Here is a 23909-nt window from a genome sequence, read left to right as displayed (position 1 = left end):
AATAAAATGAACTGGATTGACTGTAACTCTGAATAAACCCAATCAGAATGTCTGTATTTGGTCGTGGAGGAGAGATTATGCTGTCCTGGGGGACATGAGGAGGTCTGCCTGTCAGCCCGCCTACACGCACACTCCTTTTTACAACAGCACGTCAACACACCGCCGTCCCACAGAGGCGCGCTCACGTGGCCTCCCTGACGTCAGTACTCAGACACGTGTCGCGGCACAGTGATTGGGCGGAGCTTCGCTGAAGCGTCAGGGAGGAGGCGTGGCTATGCAGATGAGCAGCATGGAGGCAGAAAGTGTGTGTGCGTTCATGTGTGTGGTGGGAGGAGGAGGACCGGCCGCTTCTCCTCCTCCTCCTCTTCCTCCTTCTCCTCCCGGAGCGGAGAGCAGCCCGGACCCAGCGGCCGCTGCGGACACGCGCCTCCTCATGTCTCCTTCCCCTCGTGGATGAAGCAGCTGCAGGTGAGTCATGGGTTTGACCCCGGGGTCATCGTCACTCCGCTCTGCTGCTCATCAACATTCTTTCCCCGACGCGTCTGTCTGGATCGATTCCAGGTGAAAATATCGACATTGTCCTCAGATCTGCAGGTAGAAGGTGGAACTATTTCCTCCTGGTGTCGGGATGTTTGTTGTCCTCTAACAGAACCGGTAGTCCTCACCAGGCTCAGAGCTCAGGTGAGTTCAGGTGATGGCTGAACACCAACAACTTTATTTAACTATTTATTTATTTATTTATTTATTTAACTCTATTTTAAAAGCTGTAATTTGAACTGAAATCTTTCCGGATCAGTTGTTGAGTGTTTGTGGCTCATCAACACGCCCAACCTCCAGCCTGAGGATCAGCTGTGCTTCAGCAGGGTTACATAAGAGCTGTGAAGGTCCAGTCTGCAAGGGACCTGCTCCTCCTGCTGCTGCTCCTCCTCCTCCGACTGCTCCTCCTCCTACTGCTGCTGCTCCTGCTCCTCCTTCTCCTGCTGCCGCTACTCCTGCTGCTCCTCTTGCTGCTCCTCCTCCTGTTCCTCCTCCTGCTGCTCCTGCTGCTGCTCCTCTTGCTGCTCCTCCTGCTGTTCCTCCTCCTGCTGCTCCTGCTTCTGCTCCTCTTGCTGCTCCTCCTGCTGCTGCTCCTGCTGTTCCTGCCACTACTCCTCCTGCTGCTGCTCCTCCTCCTGTTCCTGCTCCTCTTGCTGCTGCTCCTCTTGCTGCTCCTCCTCCTCCTGTTCCTCCTGCTCCTGCTGCTACTCCTCCTGTTCCTCCTCCTCCTGCTGCTCCTGCTGCTGCTCCTGCTCCTCTTGCTGCTCTTCCTGCTCCTGCTGCTGCTCCTGCTGCTGCTCCTCTTGCTGCTCTTCCTCCTCCTCCTGCTGCTCCTGCTGCTTCTCCTGCTGCTGCTCCTCCTGCTGCTCCTCCTCCTCCTCCTGTTCCTCCTCCTGCTGCTGCTCCTGCTACTCCTCCAGTTCCTCCTCCTGCTGCTCCTCCTCCTGCTGCTCCTGCTACTCCTCCAGTTCCTCCTCCTGCTGCTCCTCCTGCTGCTGCTCCTCCTCCTGCTGCTGCAGGGCCATGTGATCTTGTCCATCCATGTGATCACTTTGACCTGCCAGGCTTTTGTTTACACCGGCAGACATGTGCACCTCCACTGACACCAGAACTCTGGTGTGAGTCTCCACATGTTCTTATAGGAGGAGAGACAGACGGGACCAGTGGACCAGAACATTATAAACACCCTTTGTTTGTTGGTGCTTTTTACTCTCTTATCTAAAATAAAGTGTGATGAAATGAGACAGATGATGAAGACTTACTTTTCCATAGAATATACATGTATTATCAGGTGTAGAGAGAGGTAGAGAGAGGTAGAGAGAGGTAGAGAGAGAGAGAGAGGTAGATAATAGCAGTATTTTGTGGACTGCCTAAGAATAAATCCCAGAATGGTTTTACTGTCTTTACAGTGGACAGTTTTCCCCTCCATCCCACGGAGCAGAATAAACACATATCCATTGTAACCCCCCCCCCCCCCCCCCCCCCCACACACACACACACACAACCTGTTCTCAGGACATAGTCCTCTGATTAAAACGGATCCTGAAGGTTCTTCAGCGCATTAGGAACATGTTCTGTTTAACATTTAGATGAAGCCTTTTGCAGCGTTTGGCTGCCGCTGCCCTTTGTGATTTAAATGTTTTGTAACTTTCTCCATCTGTTGATGTGAGTGTTTCTATGATGTGCATGTCGCTGCCTGGTCTCTGGTCTCTGGACGCTGGCTGCCCGGTCTCTGGACGCTGGCTGCCCGGTCTCTGGTCGGTGGCTGCCTGGTCTCTGGACGCTGGCTGCCCGGTCTCTGGTCGGTGGCTGCCCGGTCTCTGGTCGGTGGCTGCCTGGTCTCTGGTCGGTGGCTGCCTGCTGTTGTCGTGCTCACGCCCTTGAGGACCGCCGTCTCCTAAACATTGTTGGCGTTTCCTCAAAGCTTGTTTGTTGCTCTGCAGCTGCTTTTCAGCCACTGCCAGTGTCAGGCCCTGTTTACACCACAACGTTTCACATGACGACACCGAGTCCGTTAAAGAGCGTTGTGTTTCCACTGCAGCGGCGGACACACAGACAGCGGTGTAGTTAGTCTACCAGGCCACTGGAGGGCGCTGTTGCTTTATTTAGTGATGAAACCACACAGACATTTGCAGAGGACAACACGCTATAGATTGTTTGCACTGACGTCGGGAACATCCCATGATCCTCTCTGATTCGCTAGTGTCCACCATCTTTTATGACGGCTTTTATTTACAACACACCGATCACTGCTGACGAAGGCGGAAAATATTTAATTTCATATTGTGTTGGTGCTTTTTTTGTGGGGATTTTCAACACAGAATGATCTAATACAGTCATCCTCAAAGTGTGGTACGTGTACCACTAGTGGTACTCGGGGCTCCCTCTAGTGGTACGCCAAAGGATCACTGAAATAGATATAAATGCGCTGACATCAACAGTTAAGGCCTCTTCATCCTCCATAAGAACAAGACGAAAGTTGGGCAGTTCAGGTCCTGCTGAACAAAATGACGTAATTTCCTTCTTCCAGCTCCTTCTGGCCGAAGAAATTAGTTTGGGCTGTTCCAACCGCCCTGCTGAACTATGTGGGAGCTGCTCTGCCGAAACTTCTGCTCTGCTGTGCTGCTCATGCGTGTTCCAGTTCGCTCATGACTATCAGTCATATTTTAATCATATTTAGCTCGTAACATCGCTACTGTACGAGCGCCGCAGCTCGTTAAAATGTCGGAGTGTAGGCTTTTACATGATGCACCTGAACGCATCACGAACAGCTGTCAGCTCATGTAGTTAATACCGGACCAACAACTCTCTTTTATTACTGAAACAGTTCAGAGAAATGTGTTTCTGAAAGTACTGGAGGCCAGAAATATACTGTGCAGTTGAAAAGTTTAAATGCCGCATCACAGACGTGTGGCTGCTGCGAGGGGGCGTGGCCTGTTGTGTGGGGCGTGGCCTGCCGTGTGGGGCGTGGCCTGCGAGTTCGGCAACTTCTTATCGGAGTATGAACTGTCCTGCTGAAAAAGCTTTTTTTCAGTTGCTGGCTGACGTCACTGACGAATTTTCTTCTTGTTCTTATGGGTTCAAAAAGGGAGGATGAAGGGGCGTTGTCATGCCCACCTGATGGTGGCACAGGTGGGCCTCTCCGCCTATACGGCTCCGGACAATGTTTCTGAACATGAATTTCCAGGAGTTCCTCCCCTGTACCATGAATAAAAAATAAAGTTTTTATGTGAAAACGGTTATTCAGCGGTGCTTTCTGTGGACTGACCCCGACAGAGGGACCTCATTTCTGGGTTCGCGTCATGGCAACCCACGGTAGAGCGTTTATACCCGTAACTTATTCTGTACTGCAGCTGAAAACACGGGATTTAGCCAGCCAGAAGTATTTTGTGTGTAAAATGACTTTTCACGTCGAGTCCCGGAGGTTAGCAGGTCGCTAAGCATTATGGGCGATCGTGACACAAAGTGCCGCCACTGCCGTAACGCCGCCGAAACGCCGCCGTAACGCCGCCCGCTGATTACTAATATGGATGAACTGGACGGTGGAAGAGGAGTTACTTCAATCGCTTCTGAAGCCGTTATCTACTTCATAATGTTTATCGTCTGAAATACTCAGTCCGTGAATAAAACATCATTTTCTGAAATGGCAGCCATGTTTGATTTTCGATTGGCTCAAGCGGGGCCATGTGACACGAGAAGGGAGGGGTGATCCCAGATCTATAGTAGAATGATAGAGAGACATTCGCTAGAATCCATTGACCATCTGTTTATCATAGTTTTATTCTTAATCTTATTGTTCTTCGTGTGTGTGTGTGTGTGTGTGTGTGGGTGTGTGTGTGTGTGTGTGTGTGTGTGTGTGTGTGTGTGTGTTCAGTCAGCCTGTTTTGATATTTTTTTAATCAAGTACTTTACATTCTTTACTTAACATTTAAGTACAGCTTTATTTCATCTTGAAGAGTTTTTTGTTCGTTTGTTTTTCATTTATTAAAGTACAATGTTTATTTAACTTTTCTGTGCAATATATTTTAATTGAATCATTATTTAAGTACAGTCTTTTATTTTCCTATATTTAAGGGCAGTGTTACTAATCTAACTGTGTACAATGGTACAATGGCTGACAATATTAAATATACTTCTTTAGGAGTAAAACCTCTGCCTTGTTTTTGATGAATACTTAGGCTTACTACGCTGTATAGTGTTGGTCATTATGGTGGTACTTGGAGAGCCAAGTATTTTCTGTGTAGTACTTGGTGTAAAAAGTTTGAGAACCACTGATCTAAGGGTTTTCCTGACGGTGCAGATAGAGAACATCTGGCAGCAGAGAGCAGCACCGCCAGCGGCTCCTCTGTCCAAATGGTGCAAAGGGCCATATTGGTGTGTACAGAAGGCCATTGCTGCAAATATACATAAGATATATATATTTATATATATATATGGGGTTAGAATGTGTTTGCTCTTTTCCTGATTTCTTACGTTTTTGCATGTTTTCCACACTTAAATGTTTCAGATCATCAAACCAATTGAAACATTAGTCAAAGATAACAAATAAACACAAAATTCAGTTTTTAAATGAAGATTTTTATTAATGAGGAAGAAAAGTCCAAAGCTCCATGGCCCAGTGTGAAAAGGTGTTTGTCCCCTAAACCTAGTAACTGGCTGGGCTGTCGGCTCCAGCAGGTAGACCGGACCACATAGAGCAGCACACGGTGGCGGCAATAGTGAGACGAAGTCAGGAAGACAAAGTTCACTTTTAGAGAAGCCGAGGCTCAGAACAGCTCAGATACTGGAGGAAGAAGGATCTGATGCTCGTTCCAGAGCGCAGCTCTCGCCAGAGCAGTTTGACTTTAACAGAGTGGAAGGCCGTAGCTGGGGGGTGGTGGGGGGGGGGTTGATAACATTAATATCATATCCTGCATAACTTCTCAAATATATTGTTGATTTAATCTCTGTGTTAATAACTGGAAAGACTAGAACATGAAGAGGAGAAGAGACTAGAAAGACTAGAGCATGGAGAGGAGAGGAGACTAGAAAGACTAAACCGAGGAGAGGAGACGAGAAAGACTAGAACATGGAGAGGGGAAGAGACGAGAAAGACTAGAACATGAAGAGGAGAAGAGACTAGAAAGACTAGAGCATGGAGAGGAGAGGAGACTAGAAAGACTAAACCGAGGAGAGGACATGAGAAAGACTAGAACATGGAGAGGGGACTAGAAAGACTAGACTGAGGAGAGGAGACGAGAGACTAGAGCATGTTCTAGTTATTTTTCTTCTGCCAGATCTTTGCTGCTGCAGCGACAGACATTAAAACGATGAGAACGTTTGGGAATCGGTTGATTTGATTTTTAACAATTCAGCAAACAATTTTGGCAAAAATTGCAAAAAACGTTCTTATTGAACCGGAGAGGAGTTTGTTGAAGATGGGAGAATATTAAGGCTCGGCAAAAAATCTAACTAATCGATTTATAGGATTTGCAGCTGAAATTGATTTTCATTGTGCAAATTCCAGTTTTTTTCCAGCATTTTTCACGTTCTGTTCTTTTGATCCTTGTGAGTTTCCCTTGTTGCCGTTAGTAACGGTTACACTTTTTGTTTAAACCAGGGTTAAAGCTTTAACTTTTTTTAATATTTATTTTTTAATGGACGCAAACCCACCACCTCCGCAAGTCTCCACAGCAGACCAGGACCTCTTTATAAAGGCTGCTGAAGCACAAAAGGTCCTGAAAGATGCATACGCCACTTCCCACTCAAAGTTTGTGATCTAGAAAAATAAACTTTGGGGGAGAATGTTGGTACCGGTACGACTTAGAACCTTGAGCAGCACATTGTGGAGACGGAGAACCTGGTGGTGCTGATGGTGAGGTGGAGAACTGAACCAGATTCATCTCATACGTTTACTGTCTTTAAATATCAGACTTATTGATCCACGTGATCATAAACAGTCAAGCTGCAGAGTTCTAGATGTTTCTTTAGTGGAACGTTACTGCTGAATCAGCAGAACCATGTTCATATGTTAAACTTTCATCTTCTAATGATCCAGAGGATAGAACTGATTGATTATTAATGATCCAGAGGATAGAACTGATTGATTATCAATGATAGAGGATAGAACTGATTGATTATCAATGATCCAGAGGATAGAACTGATTGATTATCAACTGTGACAAAGTGAGTAACAATCAGTGTAAATCCAGAGTAAACACATAAACAGCACGGTGACAGTCACAGTGAGTAAAGCTGCAGTTTGGATGTTCCAGTGTAAAAACTGATTCCGTCCTCAGGAGGACACTGACTGTCTGTCTCCAGTCTCTGGGGACGTCTGTTCTGTTCCAGCTGCTTTTATTAGGATTTACAGCTTTAAGGTACAAATATACTAAACTGTATGTACACGGTAACAAAGTGAGTCTCTGGGAAAGTCTCATGTAAAAAAAACTGCAGTTGAGATGATTTACCAAAGTTTACATGTAAAATAAAGAAATTATAGATTTTATATTGTTTATTTTATTATTATACAGACGTGATACAGTTTAGTGTATTTTTACATTATGGTTGTTAATCCTGATAAAAGCCGCTCGAGGTACGGTCATGCGCTCTGGATGCTCTGGAGACAGACGACCTCCTCCACCCTCCTCCTCCACCTCTAGTGACTGAGGATAAAACCTAAAGTCCACTGAACCTTTTCACCGTTCAAATATTTAATTTATACATTTAATAACCAGATCAAACTGAACTTTATCAGTCTGCTGGTCTCCACCTAAATGTCTCCTTCCTCTACGACACTCTGACACACGGTGGAGTCACTACCATGATGTCACTCTCCTCTATGATGTCACTCTCCTCCATGATGTCACTCTCCACCATGATGTCACTCTCCTCCATGAACTCACTCTCCTCCATGATGTCACTCTCCTCTGACCTCCATGATGTCACTCTCCTTTATGATGTCACTCTCCTCCATGATGTCACTCTCCTGCATGATGTCACTCTCCTGCATGATGTCACTCTCCTTTATGATGTCACTCTCCTACATGATGTCACTCTCATCCATGATGTCACTCTCATCCATGATGTCACTCTCCTCCATGATGTCACTATCCTTTATGATGTCACTCTCCTCCATGATGTCACTCTCCTTTATGATGTCACTCTCCTTTATGATGTCACTCTCCTCCATGATGTCACTCTCCTTTATGATGTCACTCTCCTCCATGATGTCACTCTCCTTTATGATGTCACTCTCATCCATGATGTAACTCACCTCTGACCTCCTCATCTCACAGTTTAATGTTGTTTTAGAGAGTTGCCAGATTTCTGATCCTTCCAGTGAAAACCCAGTAAGGCTCACTGTAAACAGGTTTTATCATTTAGGGGGAAAACAGTCAATCTGGCAACAGCAGCCACCAGAGTGGCTCCACCGCCTACGTCATTAAAATGTGAAGCATCACGACAAAAACAAGTAGAAGACAGCAGCTCTACCTCAGACTCTGTCTCACCATTAATACTTCATCTTAGGATGGTTACAGTACTTTCTGGACGACAAGCAGCTACATTTTATTTTTTAATTGCTTTGAACCCTGCGGTGGACGACTCGGCTTTTTAAGGGTTAACAAGCTTCATGCTGCTGATACTGGGTGATGCGTTCAGGTGCATCACGTAACTCCAAAGCTCACAGCAACATATTGAAAAACAATTATTAGGAACTAGTTTATTTTTGTCCCCCGGCTAGCTCAGTTGGTAGAGCATGAGACTCATAATCTCAAGGTAGAGGGTTCGTGTCCCACGCCGGGCGCCACCTTCCCGTGGGCTCTCCACCTGCAGAAAGGTTCTTAAATGGTGCGATGTGATCTGGGTGACGGTGCTCAGACTGACACCCCCGCGACCTGGAAACGGATAAGAGGGAGAAGATGAATAAATGAATGAATGAATGAAAGTTTATTTTTAGAACTATGAACTGAACTGGTTCATGTAGAAACTGAACTTTCCCAACACTGCCTGTCAATCACTCTTGTGTGGGGAGGGGGGGGGGGGCACCTGGTACACCTGAGAGCAGCATGAGACCCCCCCGTGAGGAGGAGAAGGAGACATGAGGTTGTTTTGATTCTTTATTTTGGATATTTACAATCTCTTTTTTCATAATACAATTCCTATTTTAAATATTCTTAAGAAATAAAAGTTTATTTATCTTTAAAAGGGTATACTTGTATTATTATACCATTGTTAATATATTAGTGGAAAAATGGTATCAAAACGGCAATATTATCGTTTATCGCAATAATTTCTGGGACAATTAATCGTCCAGCAACATTTGTTATCGTGACAGGAATAGTGACACCAGATAAGATCATCTCCTGACCTCCACCTCCTCCATCACTATTTCTCTCAGTAAAATTCCTTTGCTTCGTCTTTTCTGTCAGGATTTAGCATCAAATGCCGGAAATCAACAGTCTGATTGAGATGTAAAAATATTGACGAGGCACTTTGCATAGAAAGTGGGCGTGTTGGGGGCGGGGCCTGAACGGTCAACCTTCCAGGTGGACTGGATCTAGAAAAGGCTTTTGGGCACACAAACATTTTTAGTAGGAATCCTAGTTTTATAAATGAGGCCCCTGGACTGGGTCTGGTACAGCTTGTCCTCCGTGGGGGGGGGGGGCTCGGTGGAACACCGGCAGTATATTTGCTTCTAAAGCCAGTTTAAGTTGCAGCAGCTCCGTTTCACGACACAGTTTAAAGCAACGAGCCTCCAGACGTCATTTGGACGGTCAATCTTCGACAAAGACGAACCAAAAAATAGCGCCACCTTGCTGAAAGCCTCTCACTTATGTGTTCAGTAGAACCTCGGACGAGAGACATGGTAAGAGTGGATACATACGTCCTACAATTTAGAATGGGAAGAATCTGGATTAGATTGGTCTGCAGCAAACTGGTTTATGTGTTTGTCTTTGTTGTTTCCTGGTAAAATATTTTCATAAGAAAGCCAAGCTGCCGGTCGATATATGAGAAATGAATGTAACAGAGTTTTGATGTTGTTATATAAGTAATAACATATTTGCTTTGTTAGTTAATGGTTCCAAATGTTCAATAAGCCCATTCCAACGTTTTCAATGAAGATTGAATCCGTCCAGCCCTGGACTAGTACCAACATTTTTAATTTGAGTTGGACACAACTGCTCTAGACCCTCTACCGAATCGATGGAAACTACATTCAACATTTCATTTCACAGAATAACTAATGTTTTCAATGTTCAGAGTTCTATACAGAGTCGCTGCAGGATAAAGTGAAAGATACGTTCTCAGGTGCTGTGAGTAATGCAGCATGCTACTGTAGAATTACCTGCACTAAAATTAATATATCCACTCTTCTCTGAACAAACCAGCCCTGAAATAACAAGGAAACACTTTTCTTTTGAGTCCCGATGACGACACAAGTAGGGATGATCCGATCGGTAGATATCGGATCGGGGCCGATATTAGTGATTTGTGAGTGATCGGGGATCGGCAAATCCAGCCGATCACCCCGCCGATCTAAAAAAAAAAAAAACACGCTCCGCTACGTCACCTAATAACCAGAACAATCAGGGACTAGAAGCTCCGGTCGAGCTGCAGAAGCTAGAAGCAGGCGGAGCGGGGCCATAGACCTATAAAACTAGAGTTATATATAGTGGTTTATGTGTTTATGTGCAGAAGTCTACTTCTAAATTTCTATGTGGTCTGTCTTCTTCTGCGTTTTTATTGTGTTTGAGTCACAGCGCCCCTAAAGGCCTGACATGTGTACTACATGCCCTGAAGCCTCGTGTTGAGAAGTGTTCATAGTGAGGTGTGGACGGAAGTTTTTTGGGGGAAGGACAGGGAGGAAAAAGATAGTTTTTCCGTCGTGTGGATGTTCCTCAGTTTACAACAACAACTAAAGAGAAAGAGAAGAATTTTGATTCAATAAGTGAGTTTTACAATAATTTCTATCTAAACAAAGCTTCTGCCAATAGTGCTTTTAGCTTCAGACGTCTTAGTTCCTCCAAAAATAGACTATTGAGTATATTTGCAATAGCTATGTGAGTATCGGATCGGGAAAGTGTCGGTATCGGCCGATACTCAATTCTGAAAAATCGGACCAATATCGGGGGCAAAAAAGTGTGATCAGGACGTCCCTGGTTATAAGCAATGTTCCTGATATGACTTGTCTTCAGTCCAGCTGTAAACCCGGCAGCCTCTGACTGCTGCCGCTTCTCCAGAAGGAAATCTTTGATTGTGCTCTTACTCTTTACAGATTGGCTATGCCGATAGAAGAGGGACATTTCAGGAAGGGTGTCCCCCACAGCACTTCCAAGATTGCCAAAGATAAGAGCAACATGAGCACCCTGCAGGTCACTCTTTCTCCTGGTGGAAAGAGTGACCTGACCAAGCACATGTTGCGCCGCGACTCCGAGAGGGACTCTGAGAAAGACTCCGGATATTCAGGTGAGCCGTGTGGACATGAGGTTTCTGAAACAGAAAATCAGAGACGAACGCTGGCGTATGTCTTGTTTTTCTTACCTGTGTCCCCGACCTTGTCCCCCTTGTCCGACCTTGTCCCCCGCTGCTTAGAGGCCGGTTCTGATGACCAGCGGAGCAGCAGGAGAAAACCTGTCCGAGAAAACGGCAAAAACCTCAACAGCAACAGCGCAAACGCTGCAGATTCCAGCCGCAGTCCACATGGTCAACGCCCGCCTGTTTATGTCCTCAACAACGTGCTGGTCAAACCGGTGAGACGTTCACTTCCACGGCGTCACTTCTTCTTTCATGCAAAAAGAAATTCTTCTTTATGTGTCGAGTCAAACATCAGGCTGCGTTTCATTAATCTGTGGCTCGGATCAGGATCACTTTCAGTTTAAAGGGAAAGTAAATAAACTTCAAGATGAAAAGATGGCTTAAATAAATGAGGCCCAAATAGTAATCACATTACTTAATGCCGCCAAAGTGAACATGTAAAATGTGACCAAATAGAACCTCCAACCACAGCGTTTTCACGACAGTTCTTCAATTTTTAATAAAAAAAAAGTTTTGTCTCTTGAAAAACTCCTCAACCTGCTTTTATTTTTCCACTTTAGTAATTCACATAATTCTAAAGTAAACAATGTACTTGAATCCAGTTGTTTTTTTATTTTAGTGTATGCTTCTTTATAGACAGTGATGTTTTGGATGGGGTGCCCCTGTCCTTCCATTTAGCTGAGTCGTCTGGTTTACACCAGCTGAGTAGAAGTATTCTTTCAGTTCTGGGAGACCGTTCCTCCGTCACCCTCTAGCAGCTGGAGAGTTTCATACCTGATTCTGGGTTTCCTTCCTGCCCAGATGAATCCAGATATCATCCTGTCCCGGCTCATGAATTGGGTACGAGGGACATCTGTAGGTAGAGCGTGGAAGAGGTAGAGAAGCTTAGGTAGTATATTTATTTCAATTATTTTGATTCTCGAGGTAAGATCCAGGTGGACCATCTTTGAATGTCATTTTATATAAGTTGTGTTAGTTTGTCATAGTTTTCTTTGTACAGTGTTGATAATTCTTTAGCGATGGTGACCCACAGGTATATACAGTGGGGCAAAAAAGTATTTAGTCAGCCACCGATTGTGCAAGTTCTCCCACTTAAAATGATGACAGAGGTCTGTAATTTTCATCATAGGTACACTTCAACTGTGAGAGACAGAATGTGAAAAAAAAATCCAGGAATTCACATTGTAGGAATTTTAAGGAATTTATTTGTAAATTATGGTGGAAAATAAGTATTTGGTCAATAACAAAAATTCAACTCAATACTTTGGAATATAACCTTTGTTGGCAATAACAGAGGTCAAACGATTCCTATAGGTCTTTACCAGGTTTGCACACACAGTAGCTGGTATTTTGGCCCATTCCTCCAGGCAGATCTTCTCGAGAGCAGTGATGTTTTGGGGCTGTCGCCGAGCAACACGGACTTTCAACTCCCTCCACAGATTTTCTATGGGGTTGAGGTCTGGAGACTGGCTAGGCCACTCCAGGACTTTCAGATGCTTCTTCCGGAGCCACTCCTTCGTTGCCCGGGCGGTGTGTTTGGGATCATTGTCATGCTGGAAGACCCAGCCACGTTTCATCTTCAAAGCTTCACTGATGGAAGGAGGTTTGGGCTCAACATCTCACCATACATGGCCCCATTCATTCTTTCCTTAACACGGATCAGTCGTCCTGTCCCCTTAGCAGAAAAACAGCCCCAAAGCATGATGTTTCCACCCCCATGCTTCACAGTAGGTATGGTGTTCTTGGGATGCAACTCAGTATTCTTCTTCCTCCAAACACGACGAGTTGTGTTTATACCAAAAAGTTCTATTTTGGTTTCATCTGACCACATGACATTCTCCCAATCCTCTGCTGTATCATCCATGTGCTCTCTGGCAAACTTCAGACGGGCCTGGACATGCACTGGCTGAAGCAGGGGGACACGTCTGGCACTGCAGGATTTGATTCCCTGTCGGCGTAGTGTGTTACTGATGGTAACCTTTGTTACTTTGGTCCCAGCTCTCTGCAGGTCATTCACCAGGTCCCCCCGTGTGGTTCTGGGATTTTTGCTCACCGTTCTCATGATCATTTTGACCCCACGGGATGAGATCTTGCGTGGAGCCCCAGATCGAGGGAGATTATCAGTGGTCTTGTATGTCTTCCATTTTCTGATAATTGCTCCCACAGTTGATTTTTTCACACCAAGCTGCTTGCCTATTGTAGATTCACTCTTCCCAGTCTGGTGCAGGTCTACAATTCTTTTCCTGGTGTCCTTCGACAGCACTTTGGTCTTGGCCATAGTGGAGTTTGGAGTCTGACTGTTTGAGGTTGTGGACAGGTGTCTTTTATACAGATAACCAGTTCAAACAGGAGCCATTAATACAGGTAACGAGTGGAGGACAGAAGAGCTTCTTAAAGAAGAAGTTACAGGTCTGTGAGAGCCAGAGATCTTTCTTGTTTGAAGTGACCAAATACTTATTTTCCACCATAATTTACAAATAAATTCCTTAAAAATCCTACAATGTGAATTCCTGGATTTTTTTTTCACATTCTGTCTCTCACAGTTGAAGTGTACCTATGATGAAAATTACAGACCTCTGTCATCATTTTAAGTGGGAGAACTTGCACAATCGGTGGCTGACTAAATACTTTTTTGCCTCACTGTATATTTGTTTAAGCTCCAGTTAAGATGGAATGATTCCAGAATCTCTCTTGGTGGAGTGGAGTGAAGGCATCTGTGTTTTTGTCTTCTTTTTTTGGTTTTCTTCTATCATTTCTGCTGTGAAGGCATTCAGTCGTTTTGAGATTATTGTTGTGTATATTTTATAGTTCACATTTTCTAACGAGATAGGTCTATAATTCCCACAATGCTTTATCTCTTCCTTGTTTGTGAATGACTGCAATTATTGCTTCAGTCCATGATGATGGCATTTCATTGTTTTTCAGTGTCCAATTGAAGGTGTCCAGACGTAGTGGTGTTAAATCGTCTTTGAACATTTACCACTCTGCGGGGTATCCGTCACTATCTGGAGACTAGGGTTACAAAATTCCGGGAATTTTCAAAGTTGGAAACTTTCCATGGGAATAACTGGGAATTTATGGTAATAAAACAGAAATGTACACAATTGAACGTTGGCCCTCAACAGGGAACTTAAATATAGTTGGGAAAATATACTGCAGCATAATCTTGGCTAAAACAACCAGATTTAATGCAAGTACACTCCTCCATCACATGCACACAGCACTGCTGACTGCAGGGCTATTGAGGCCACGCCCCCTGCATGCACTAGTGAGGCCACGCCCCCTGCATACACTATTGAGGCCACGCCCCTGCATGCACTAGTGAGGCCACGCCCCTGCACACACTGTGCACTCCTCCACCACATGCACAGATGGCCACACTTTAGACTATTGAAGCCACACTGTTGAACCTGCAGATTATATAAAGTCAAGTTTTTTTTATAATATTATGGGGTAAATATATTTGCTCTATAATGGTATTACTGTTTAACTTACAATAATTTACTAAAAATGTATTCATACAGTAGCTAGCTAGCTGCTAAGTTAGGTGCTAAATGACAGATATTTTTCATTTCGTTAATCATTTAAGAGGCGAGCTTATTATAGCCACCTCAAATGTGATGCTGTTTCTTCTTTCATTTAGAATTTTGAATGGACTTTCATTGGGGGTGGGGGGCATTTTACTTTTTGATTGGGTGGGGGAGTTCATGTTCATGTTTTTGTTGTCCATTAAAATAATTGATTGTTCATTGTTCAAGAATTAAAACTGAAGTTCTACTCAAATAAATCTGTTGAAATGTCAAGTTTTTTAATTGTATTATTTCACATGGATGTTTGCTTATGACAAAACACAAATATTTACATTTATATTTGTATATGATACAGTTTGTTTAAATTACCCAAAATTTCCAGTAAATTCCCATACATTTCCAATAATTCCCATAAATTCCCTTAATTCCCATAGAAAGTTTCCAATTGTGATTATTTCCGAAATTCCCCAGCTTAACATCCCATGGAAAGTTTCCGGAAATTTGCCGCCCCTTTGCAACCCTAATGGAGACTTGTGCTTTTTTCATGTATTGATTGCGTCAGTCATTGTTGTCCAGGCTGAGAGAAGCTGCTGGCTCCTGGAGCTGTTAGTAACTCCTGCTAACTGTGGTTGGCTGCCTTGAGCAGGAGGAGGAGAAGAAGAAGCTGGTGGTTCAGGAGGAGGAGAAGAAGCTGGTGATTCAGGAGGAGGAGAAGAAGCTGGTGATTCAGGAGGAGGAGAAGAAGCTGGTGGTTCAGGAGGAGGAGGAGAAGCTGGTGGTTCAGGAGGAGGAGGAGAAGCTGGTGGTTCAGGAGGAGGAGAAGAAGCTGGTGGTTCAGGAGGAGGAGGAGGAGAAGCTGGTGGTTCAGGAGGAGGAGGAGGAGGAGGAGGAGAAGTTGGTGGTTCAGGAGGAGGATAAGAAGCTGGTGATTCTGGAGGAGAAGGAGAAGAAGCTGGTGATTCTGGAGGAGAAGGAGAAGAAGCTGGTGGTTCAGGAGGAGGAGAAGAAGCTGGTGATTCAGGAGAAGAAGAAGCCGGCGGTTCAGGAGGAGGAGAAGAAGAAGAAGCTGGTGGTTCAGGAGGAGGAGGAGAAGAAGAAGAAGCTGGTGGTTCAGGAGGAGAAGAAGAAGCTGGTGGTTCAGGAGGAGGAGAAGAAGAAGCTGGTGGTTCAGGAGGAGGAGGAGAAGAAGAAGAAGCTGGTGGTTCAGGAGGAGGAGGAGAAGAAGAAGAAGCTGGTGGTTCAGGAGAAGGAGAAGAAGCTAGTGATTCTGGAGGAGGAGAAGAAGCTGGTGGTTCAGGAGGAGGAGAAGAAGCTGGTGTTTCAGGAGGAGGAGGAGAAGCTGGTGGTTCAGGAGGAGGAGAAGAAGCTGGTGTTTCAGGAGGAAAAGAAGAAGCTGGTGTTTCAGGAGGAAAAGAAGAAGCTGGTGTTTCAGGAGGAAAAGAAGAAGCTGTTGATTCAGGAGAAGGAGAAGCTGGTGGTTCAGGAGGAGAAGGACAAGAAGCTAGTGATTCTGGAGGAGGAGAAGAAGCTGGTGGTTCAGGAGGAGAAAAAGCTTGTGGTTCAGAAAGAGGAGGAGAAGCTGGTGATTCAGGAGGAGGAGAAGCTGGTGGTTCAGGAGGAGGAGGAGAAGAAGCTGGTGATTCAGGAGGAGGAGAAGCTGGTGATTCTGGAGGAGAAGAAGCTGGTGATTCAGGAGGGGAAGGACAAGAAGCTAGTGATTCTGGAGGAGAAGAAGCTGGTGGTTCAGGAGGAGAAGAAGAAGAAGAAGCTGGTGGTTCAGGAGGAGGAGAAGAAGAAGAAGAATCCGGCGGTTCAGGAGGAGAAGAAGCCGGCGGTTCAGGAGGAGAAGAAGCCGGTGGTTCAGGAGAGTCTTTGCAGCATCCTGGTTGTTCCTTTCAGACCAGAGGACTTGGTCACTTGGTCTGTGATGCTTTTCCTGCTTGTTGAGGAAAAACAAAGAGGTTCTCTGAGCCGTAGTTTATCTGGTCTTTCTCCGGGGAAACTGGTTGGTCGTCCTGGAGACCAGAATATCAGACACTCGGTTCTGGCCTCTGGTTCTGATTCTGAAGTTCTGACCCTAGGCTGGTGGGTTGGACTGCGGACGTCCTGTCGGATTTAGATCTGGGGTACTGGCACGTGATTTTTAGGGTTCGATGAGGCGAACAATTGAGTTTTGGTTTGATCTCTCTACGACATTCCTTCGGGCCGTGGTCGCCGTTATGAGCGTGTCAAATTTGGTGAGTTTTTATGCCAGTTTGGTGCAAAAAAAGGTGAATAATAAGAAACATTACAAATACTATAGGGTCCTGGGCCTTTCTGCTCGGTCCCTAAACATATAAATGCTCAAAACAATATATACATTGACATTCGGAGAGTACCCAGTACTATATAAAAGTCAGAGACCTGAAGTTGCGTTCACAGAAAGGTAAATGATCATAGCATTACTGAGAGGTCGTTATTGACAAATGTAGGAATGGTTGCCACATCTTATTAAAGGTTGCAGAGCTGAGACAGATGTTGTGTCGGATCTTTTCCATTTGTAATAAACTGGTGACTTCTGCAATCCATCTTAACCCGTCCACCGAGTTAAGATGGCCCCTTTTCCAACAGTCATCCCATACTGTGTAGTTTTACAGTGCAGACTGGTGAGCATTGGTAGGTGTTGGGAGCCACCTAGAATTGCAGTATTTGGCTCTGGAGGGATATTGCCCTTATATACCTCGGAGAAACATTTGAAAATATCAGAGCAGAACTGACTTAATTTGGGACGGAGCCAGAAGAGGTGGCTCAGGGTTCCCTCGGCCAGCTGGCATTTTGAGCAGATTGAAGAAACAGAAGGAAAGAAAGAGTGGAGCTTGGTTCTGGAGTAATGTAGTCTGTGGATAACTTTAACCTGAATGAGCTGGTGTCCTGAGTTTACTGAACATCTGTGAATATCAACAAGACAGGTTTCCCAATCGCTGCCGCTCATTGACAAGGCCAGCTCTTTTCCCCCGAGCTTCTTCTAAGTGTTGGGTTGAGGTTCTGGTTGAACGAAGGAAAAGGAGTAACAAATCATGAAGTAAGTCTTCGAGTCAGCGGGTTGATCCAAAAGTGTGTACAGGCCATAGAATCACTGGAATCTTAACTGATTATTTCCCCTCACATTAAAATAGATACAGTTGTGCTCATAAGTTTACATACCCCGGGAGAATTCATGATTTCTTGGCCGTTCTTCAGAAAATATGAATGATAACACAAAAACCTTTCTTCCACTCATGGTTGATGGTTGGGTGAAGCTATTTATTGGCAAACAACTGTGTTTACTCTTTTTAAATCAAAATGACAAAAGAAAGTATGCAAATGACCCAGATCAAAAGTTTACATACCCCAGTGACTTTGACCTGATAACATGCACAAAAGTTGACACAAACAGGTTTGAATGGCTAATCAAGGTTCCCATCCTGACCTGTGACCTGTTTGTTTGTAATGAGTGTGTGTGTATAAAAGGTCGGTGAGTTTCTGGGTTTCTGACAGACCATTAATCTTTCATCCAGTGCTGCACAGACGTTTCTGGATTCTGGGTCATGGGGAAAGCAAAATAATTGTCAAAGGATCTGCGAGAAAAGGTAATGGGACTGCATAAAACAGGACAGGGGTATAAAAAGATATCCCAGGAATTGAGAATGCCAATCAGTGTGTTCAAACGCTGATTAAGAAGTAGAAAATGAGTTGAAACCAAACCATGGTCAGGTAGCCCAGCAAAGATTTCAGCCACAACTGCCAGGAAAATTGTTCGAGATGCAAAGAAAAATCTTTAAATAACTTCAGCTGAAATCCAGGACTCTCTGGAACATCGTGGTGTGGCTGTTTCAAGATGCACAATAAGGAGGCAGTTGAAGAAAAATGGGCTGCATGGTCGAGTCGCCAGAAGACAGCCATTTCTGCAAATGTCACAAAGTATCCCGCTTCCATTACGCCAAACAGCACAGAGACCAGCCTCAACACTTCTGGAACAAAGTCCTTTGGAGTGATGAGACCAAAACTGAACTTTTTGGCCACAACCATAAACATTACATTTGGAGAGGAGTCAACACGGCCTATAATGAAAGGAACACCATTCCTACTGTGAAACATGGAGGTGCATCACTGATGTTTGGGGATGTGTGAGCTACAGAGGCACATGGAACTTGGCCAAAAGTTATGGCAAGATCATTGCAGCATGTTATCAGAAAATACTGGAGGAAGACTTTCACCCATCTGCCTGGAAGCTGCACATGGGACGTTTATGGATGTTCCAACATGACAGTGATCCAAAACACGAGGCCAAGTTGACCTGTCATTGGCTACAGCAGAACCAAGGGAAGGTTCTGGAGTGGCCCTCTCAATCTCCTGACCTCAATATCATTGAGCCACTCTGGGGAGATCTCAAACATGCAGTTCATGCAAGACAGTCCAAGAACTTACAGGAACTGGAGGCTTTTTACCAAGAAGAATGGGCAGCTTCACCATCTGAGAAACTAAAGAACCTTATCCACAACGACCACTAAAGACTTGAAGCTGTCATTGATGTTAAAGGGGGCAATACATGGTATTAACAACTGGGGTATGTAAACTTTTGATCAGTGTAATTTTGGTACTTTCTTTTGTCATTTTGATTTAAAAAGAGTAAACACAGTTGTTTGCCAATAAATAGCTTCACCCAACCATCAACCATGTGTGGAAGAAAGGTTTCTGTGTTATCAGTCATATTCTCTGAAGAATGGCCAAGAAATCATGAATTCTCCCAGGGTATGTAAACTTATGAGCACAACTGTATATGAAATGTAAAACAGATACTTTCAACCTCAGAAGAGGTACAAGACAGGGACGTTGCCTCAGCCCCTCCCTCTGTCTTATTTATTGAGCCCAGGACGTCAGACAAAACTCTGGAGTGGAAAAGATTAACAACAACTGAGGAGCACAAAATAGGTCTGTTTGCTGACGATGATATTTCCTTTATTAAACAACCAAATGTAACAATCCCCCGACTCTTAACCACTCTGGAAAACCTGGGTAGGATGTCCGGGTACAAAGTGAATATTAAAAACAACACAGGTTCTCTGCTTACATTATACACCAAACAGCAAAATTAGAAGCAACTACAAATTAAAGTGGGAATCAAAACCGTTAAAATATCTCGGAGTAATAATCACACAGAACTCATATAATCTGTATTAATCTAATTATTATACTTTGAAGGATAAAACCCAGAAAGACATAACAGGCTGGTCAACATGAATGTTGGACTTCAGCTCGAGGACAGAGACGATAAAAATGAAGGTGCTGCCCAAACTATTATATCTCCTCCTCTCACTCCCTGTCAGGATCCCAGAATCCCAGTTCTCCGCATGAAACTAATTAATATCTAGATTTATTTGGGCAGGTGGTAAACCACGGATAAACCTCAGAACACTGCAGTTAGATAAAGGAGGAGGAGGTCTCGCCCTGCCTGACTTCAAACAGTACTACTGTGTGGCTCAACTGCAATACTTAGTTTATTGGTCTTCTCCTGAATATCACGCAAAGTGGAAACACTTTGAATTCAATATAAAGTGCCACCGTCTGCAAAATCAGGGGGGAAAGAAATTAAGGATCATAAAGAAGAAAATACAATCTTGAGTAACACTTTTAAAATATAGTCTGAGATTGTTAAGAAAAATAAACTGGAAGGAGGTAGTAAGTTATTAATACGTCCATCTCAAACACCTGCTTTTGGTCCCAGTGTGTCAGACGAGACGTTTTCCAGGTGGACAGAGAGGAAGAACAGCAATATGTACACTTGTTGAAGGAAAAACCTTTAAATCCTTTGAAAAACTCAAACAAGAATTCAAGTTAGAAAACAGACGTGTAGCGGTATTTACAGTTATGGAACATTTATCAAAAGGAAGAGAAAATGCTTTTATCAGAGGAGATTCAGAAGTTGGTATTATTAGTGGCAGACGGGCGCATATAAGAGAGTTCCTTCAAAGATCGGATCAAAACTGTATCGCCATCTCCAAGAAGGAAGTGGAAGAAGCTCGTTACACCTGAAAACAAAATCACGTCGTCACAATGGCTCTCCATGTGCAACACAACAAACCTCAATGAGCTCGAGAATTAGGTTGGAAAAGCCTTAGATGCTTTTTTATAACCCCGCACACAAAGACTAAACAATCCGAATTACAACAGAATTGTTGGACAGGGCGTGGACATGTGGACGCCAAACACTCCCACATCTTTTGGTCCAAAATTACAGTCGTACTGGAACAATGTCATTCAAGTAATGGAGGAAATCTTAAACGTCAAACTACCCAGGGACCCACGGATTGTATATCTGGGATTAATACCTGGTAAAAGACACTTTCCTCTTTAAAATATTGACCATTGCTACCAAAAAGACCTTGACAAGAAAGTGGCTGAAAAGCACCAATGGCTGGACATTGTGGAGGAAATATATATCTAATATATATCTATTCAATGGAAAACTTTGCTGGACAGTCAGAGAGTGGCAGAACTGGACTGAGTCCAAGGTCAGATCCTCTCCACAACCGACTCCTTTTTGTTATTATTTTAGTTTTAAATTGTTTTTGCTGTAAGTCGGTGTTGTTATTATTGTTTGTAACTAAAATTTGGAAATAGTTAAAATAAAAAGTTGTAAAGAAAAAAAGAAGATGACGCCGTCTCGATATTCAGAGTTTCAGATGTTTAAATTGGGCTTCATAGGGATTTTCTAAACTTTCTCTCATTCTAAAAGATGAATCCATTCAAGTTACTGTATTTTTTCACTTCAGATTTTTGTCTGTGACTTTAACCTTCTCCCTGTCTTTTGTTCTTTTCTCTTTCCTCTCTTCTGTGTTTGATGCTCACAAACTCGTCCCCTGCTGGTGACAGTCGACACCAGAGCAGCTCCTCCACCGTCCCCTGGCCTGGAGCGGAGGCTGGCACAGCCTCGCCACAGCCAAACCACAGACTGGGTTCCTGCTGCTCCAGCAACCAGCCCTTTCTGCCCCTCCGTCCTCCAGGCCTCCACCTCCGCCCAGTCTGCCCTCACCACAGGCCCCACTCAAAAAAGGAGGCAGCTGCAACAAACAGAACCACAGCAGCAAGAACTCGTACCTCCCAATCCTGAATTCCTTCCCTCGCATTGCCCCCCACCCTCGAAAGGACAACCTCAAGGTGAAAGGAACCACATGGACGCAGAACGCCAAAGAGAGTGGAGGTGAAGGCCACACCCAGAGCAAGAGAGTTTGCATTGAGGAAGAGAAGTGGGATGCCGTGTCCACCACCAGCGACCTCCACCAGAGCCCCCAGCAGCCGAGCCGCGGTCCAGGGCCGGTCCAGAGGGAAGGCTTCAGAGGCCACAGCGTCCAGGATGGCATGGGCTCCCCTTCCGTCTCCAGCTCCCAGACACCTTCAGACTCTCCCTCGTCCTCCTCACCTTCATCTTCATCTCTGTCTTCCTCCACGGCTAACAGCTCCTATCACTCGGCCCTGGACAGCTCCAACACGCGCCAGCGTCGTTTCCTCAACACGGCTGAGATCCTCAGTCAGTCGGGCCTGCTGGCCATCACGCTGCGCACCAAAGAGCTTCTGAAGCAGAGCACTGCCACCGACGGAGAGCTGGCCCAGCTCAGACAGCACACACAGCTGCTCTGCCAGGCGGCCCAGGCCGGACAGCGCTGGTGCAACAAGAGCTCCGACAGCCTGGACAAACTGGTCCAGGCCATGAACCAGTCGGGTTCCTACCCCGGCTTAGACGGAGAGCATCTGAAGACGCTCAGGAGGACGAGGAACCAGGAGGACAGACAGAAGAAGCGCCACAGAAGGACCACCACTGTACACAGCAGCTCTCCGTCAGTGGTGTCTTTACACAACGTGGACAATGGAACATCTCCACCTTCGCCCCTGTTCGCCCCCTCACCAGACTCCACCTGAACAGGAGGACCCCCACTGTTACCACAGAGCTCACCAGCTAAACACCACCCACTGTAGCTTCTGGAGGAGGAGGGGGGGGGGACTGGATGTGCTTTTTAATCTCTGAGATACTGAAGAGTAACATTTTCTGAGCTTTTAGTCTGTGATGTGTTCGCTTCGTCTGGGAAATCACACGATGACTTCTTACTGGAGCTCACGACATTTTAGATGAAGGCAGGAATATACTGGTGACAGCTAAATGTACGATGCACAAACACGAGGACATTTGTGTTTGGATGGGTTGTTTCTGTTTTTAAGGCCGATTCCTCCTCCATAAGAAGAAGAAGAAGAAAGTTCAGCAGTGCAGGTCCTGCTGAACAAAATGACCTCATTTCTTCTTCCAGCTCCTTCTGGATGAAGTTTGGTTTGGTTGTTCCAACCATCCTGGCTGAAGTATGTCGGTGCTGCTCTGCTGAAACTTCTGCTCTGCCGTGCTGCTCATGTGTTCCAGCTCACTAATAACTATCAGTCATATTTTAATGTTTAACTTGTAGCCTCACTACTGTAGGAGCCCTGCAGCTCATTAACATGTCGGAGGGCGGAGTTACGTGATGCACCTGAACGCATCACTCTGAGCTCAGCTCCTGTAGATCAAACCAACCAGCATGGCGCTCAGACAGAAGCTCTGTTATTACTGGAACAGTTCAGAGAAATGTACTTCTGAAAACACTGGAGGCCAGAAATAAGCTGTGCAGTTGAAAAGCTGCTTCATAGGAGTGGTCCTGCTGTGAGGGGGCGTGACCTGTGGTGAGGGGGCGTGGCCTGTAAGTTCGACAGCTTTTTCTATGAACTCTCCCGGCGAATAAACATTTTTTTTGGCAGCTGGCTGACGTCACTTCTGAACTTTCTTCTTGTTCTTTTGGGTTCAAAAAGGGAGGATGCAGGGGCCTTGATGCTTCATGGCAATAAATTAAATCAAATTCCATTAAAAACTATTTCCCACAAAATCCCTGCTGCCAGTGTCAAAATGCTGTTGACTCGTGTTTGATGGATTGAACAATGGAAGAAAGTCGCCATTTATCAGTTTAGTGTGTGTGGAGGAAGCAGACCAGACTGCTCTGGTCACAGCCGGGTCCAGATTGGAGGATCCCGGAGCTCTGGGAGGCGGCAGGTCAACAAGAACCTTCAAACTGCTGGTGAAGGAAAATTCTCCAAGGTGGTCACATCTCACAAGCTCTAATGCTCATTTCACAGATTGATGTCTTTTAATATAGCTCCTTCTGAGAGGTCGATAGTCACAAAACAGAAGAATGGAGACTTTATAATGAGGTAGATTTCATTAGAACGTCAAGGTGTTTCAGGTTCCGTGTCCGGGGATCAGGTCGTAGAGGCCCCTGCCGTCGACTGCCA

The 23909-nt window shown here is 45.0% G+C and overlaps 1 protein-coding gene across 2 annotated transcripts; it reads left to right on the top strand.

Annotated features, from left to right (window-relative positions):
* The first annotated feature begins 282 nt into the window (after window positions 1-282).
* LOC308121726 (CLOCK-interacting pacemaker-like) lies at window positions 283-23504 on the top strand. Of its 2 annotated transcripts, XM_080483154.1 has the most exons (5): window positions 298-468; window positions 587-681; window positions 10796-10986; window positions 11113-11270; window positions 21477-23504. In XM_080483154.1, the coding sequence occupies exons 3-5, from the start codon at window positions 10803-10805 to the stop codon at window positions 22518-22520; spliced, it is 1386 nt and encodes a 461-aa protein (XP_080339280.1). In that variant the 5' UTR covers window positions 298-468; window positions 587-681; window positions 10796-10802; the 3' UTR covers window positions 22521-23504. The 2 variants fall into 2 exon arrangements, with proteins under 2 accessions (XP_080339279.1, XP_080339280.1); XM_080483153.1 differs by lacking the exon at window positions 587-681 and having other exon boundaries at window positions 283-468.
* Window positions 23505-23909: the final 405 nt, after the last annotated feature.

Source organism: Lipophrys pholis (assembly GCF_963383615.2).
Source record: "Lipophrys pholis genome assembly, chromosome: 16".
Classification (NCBI taxonomy): domain Eukaryota; kingdom Metazoa; phylum Chordata; class Actinopteri; order Blenniiformes; family Blenniidae; genus Lipophrys; species Lipophrys pholis.
Note: the sequence above shows the minus strand (reverse complement) of the source record. Positions and strands in the feature narration are given on the sequence as shown.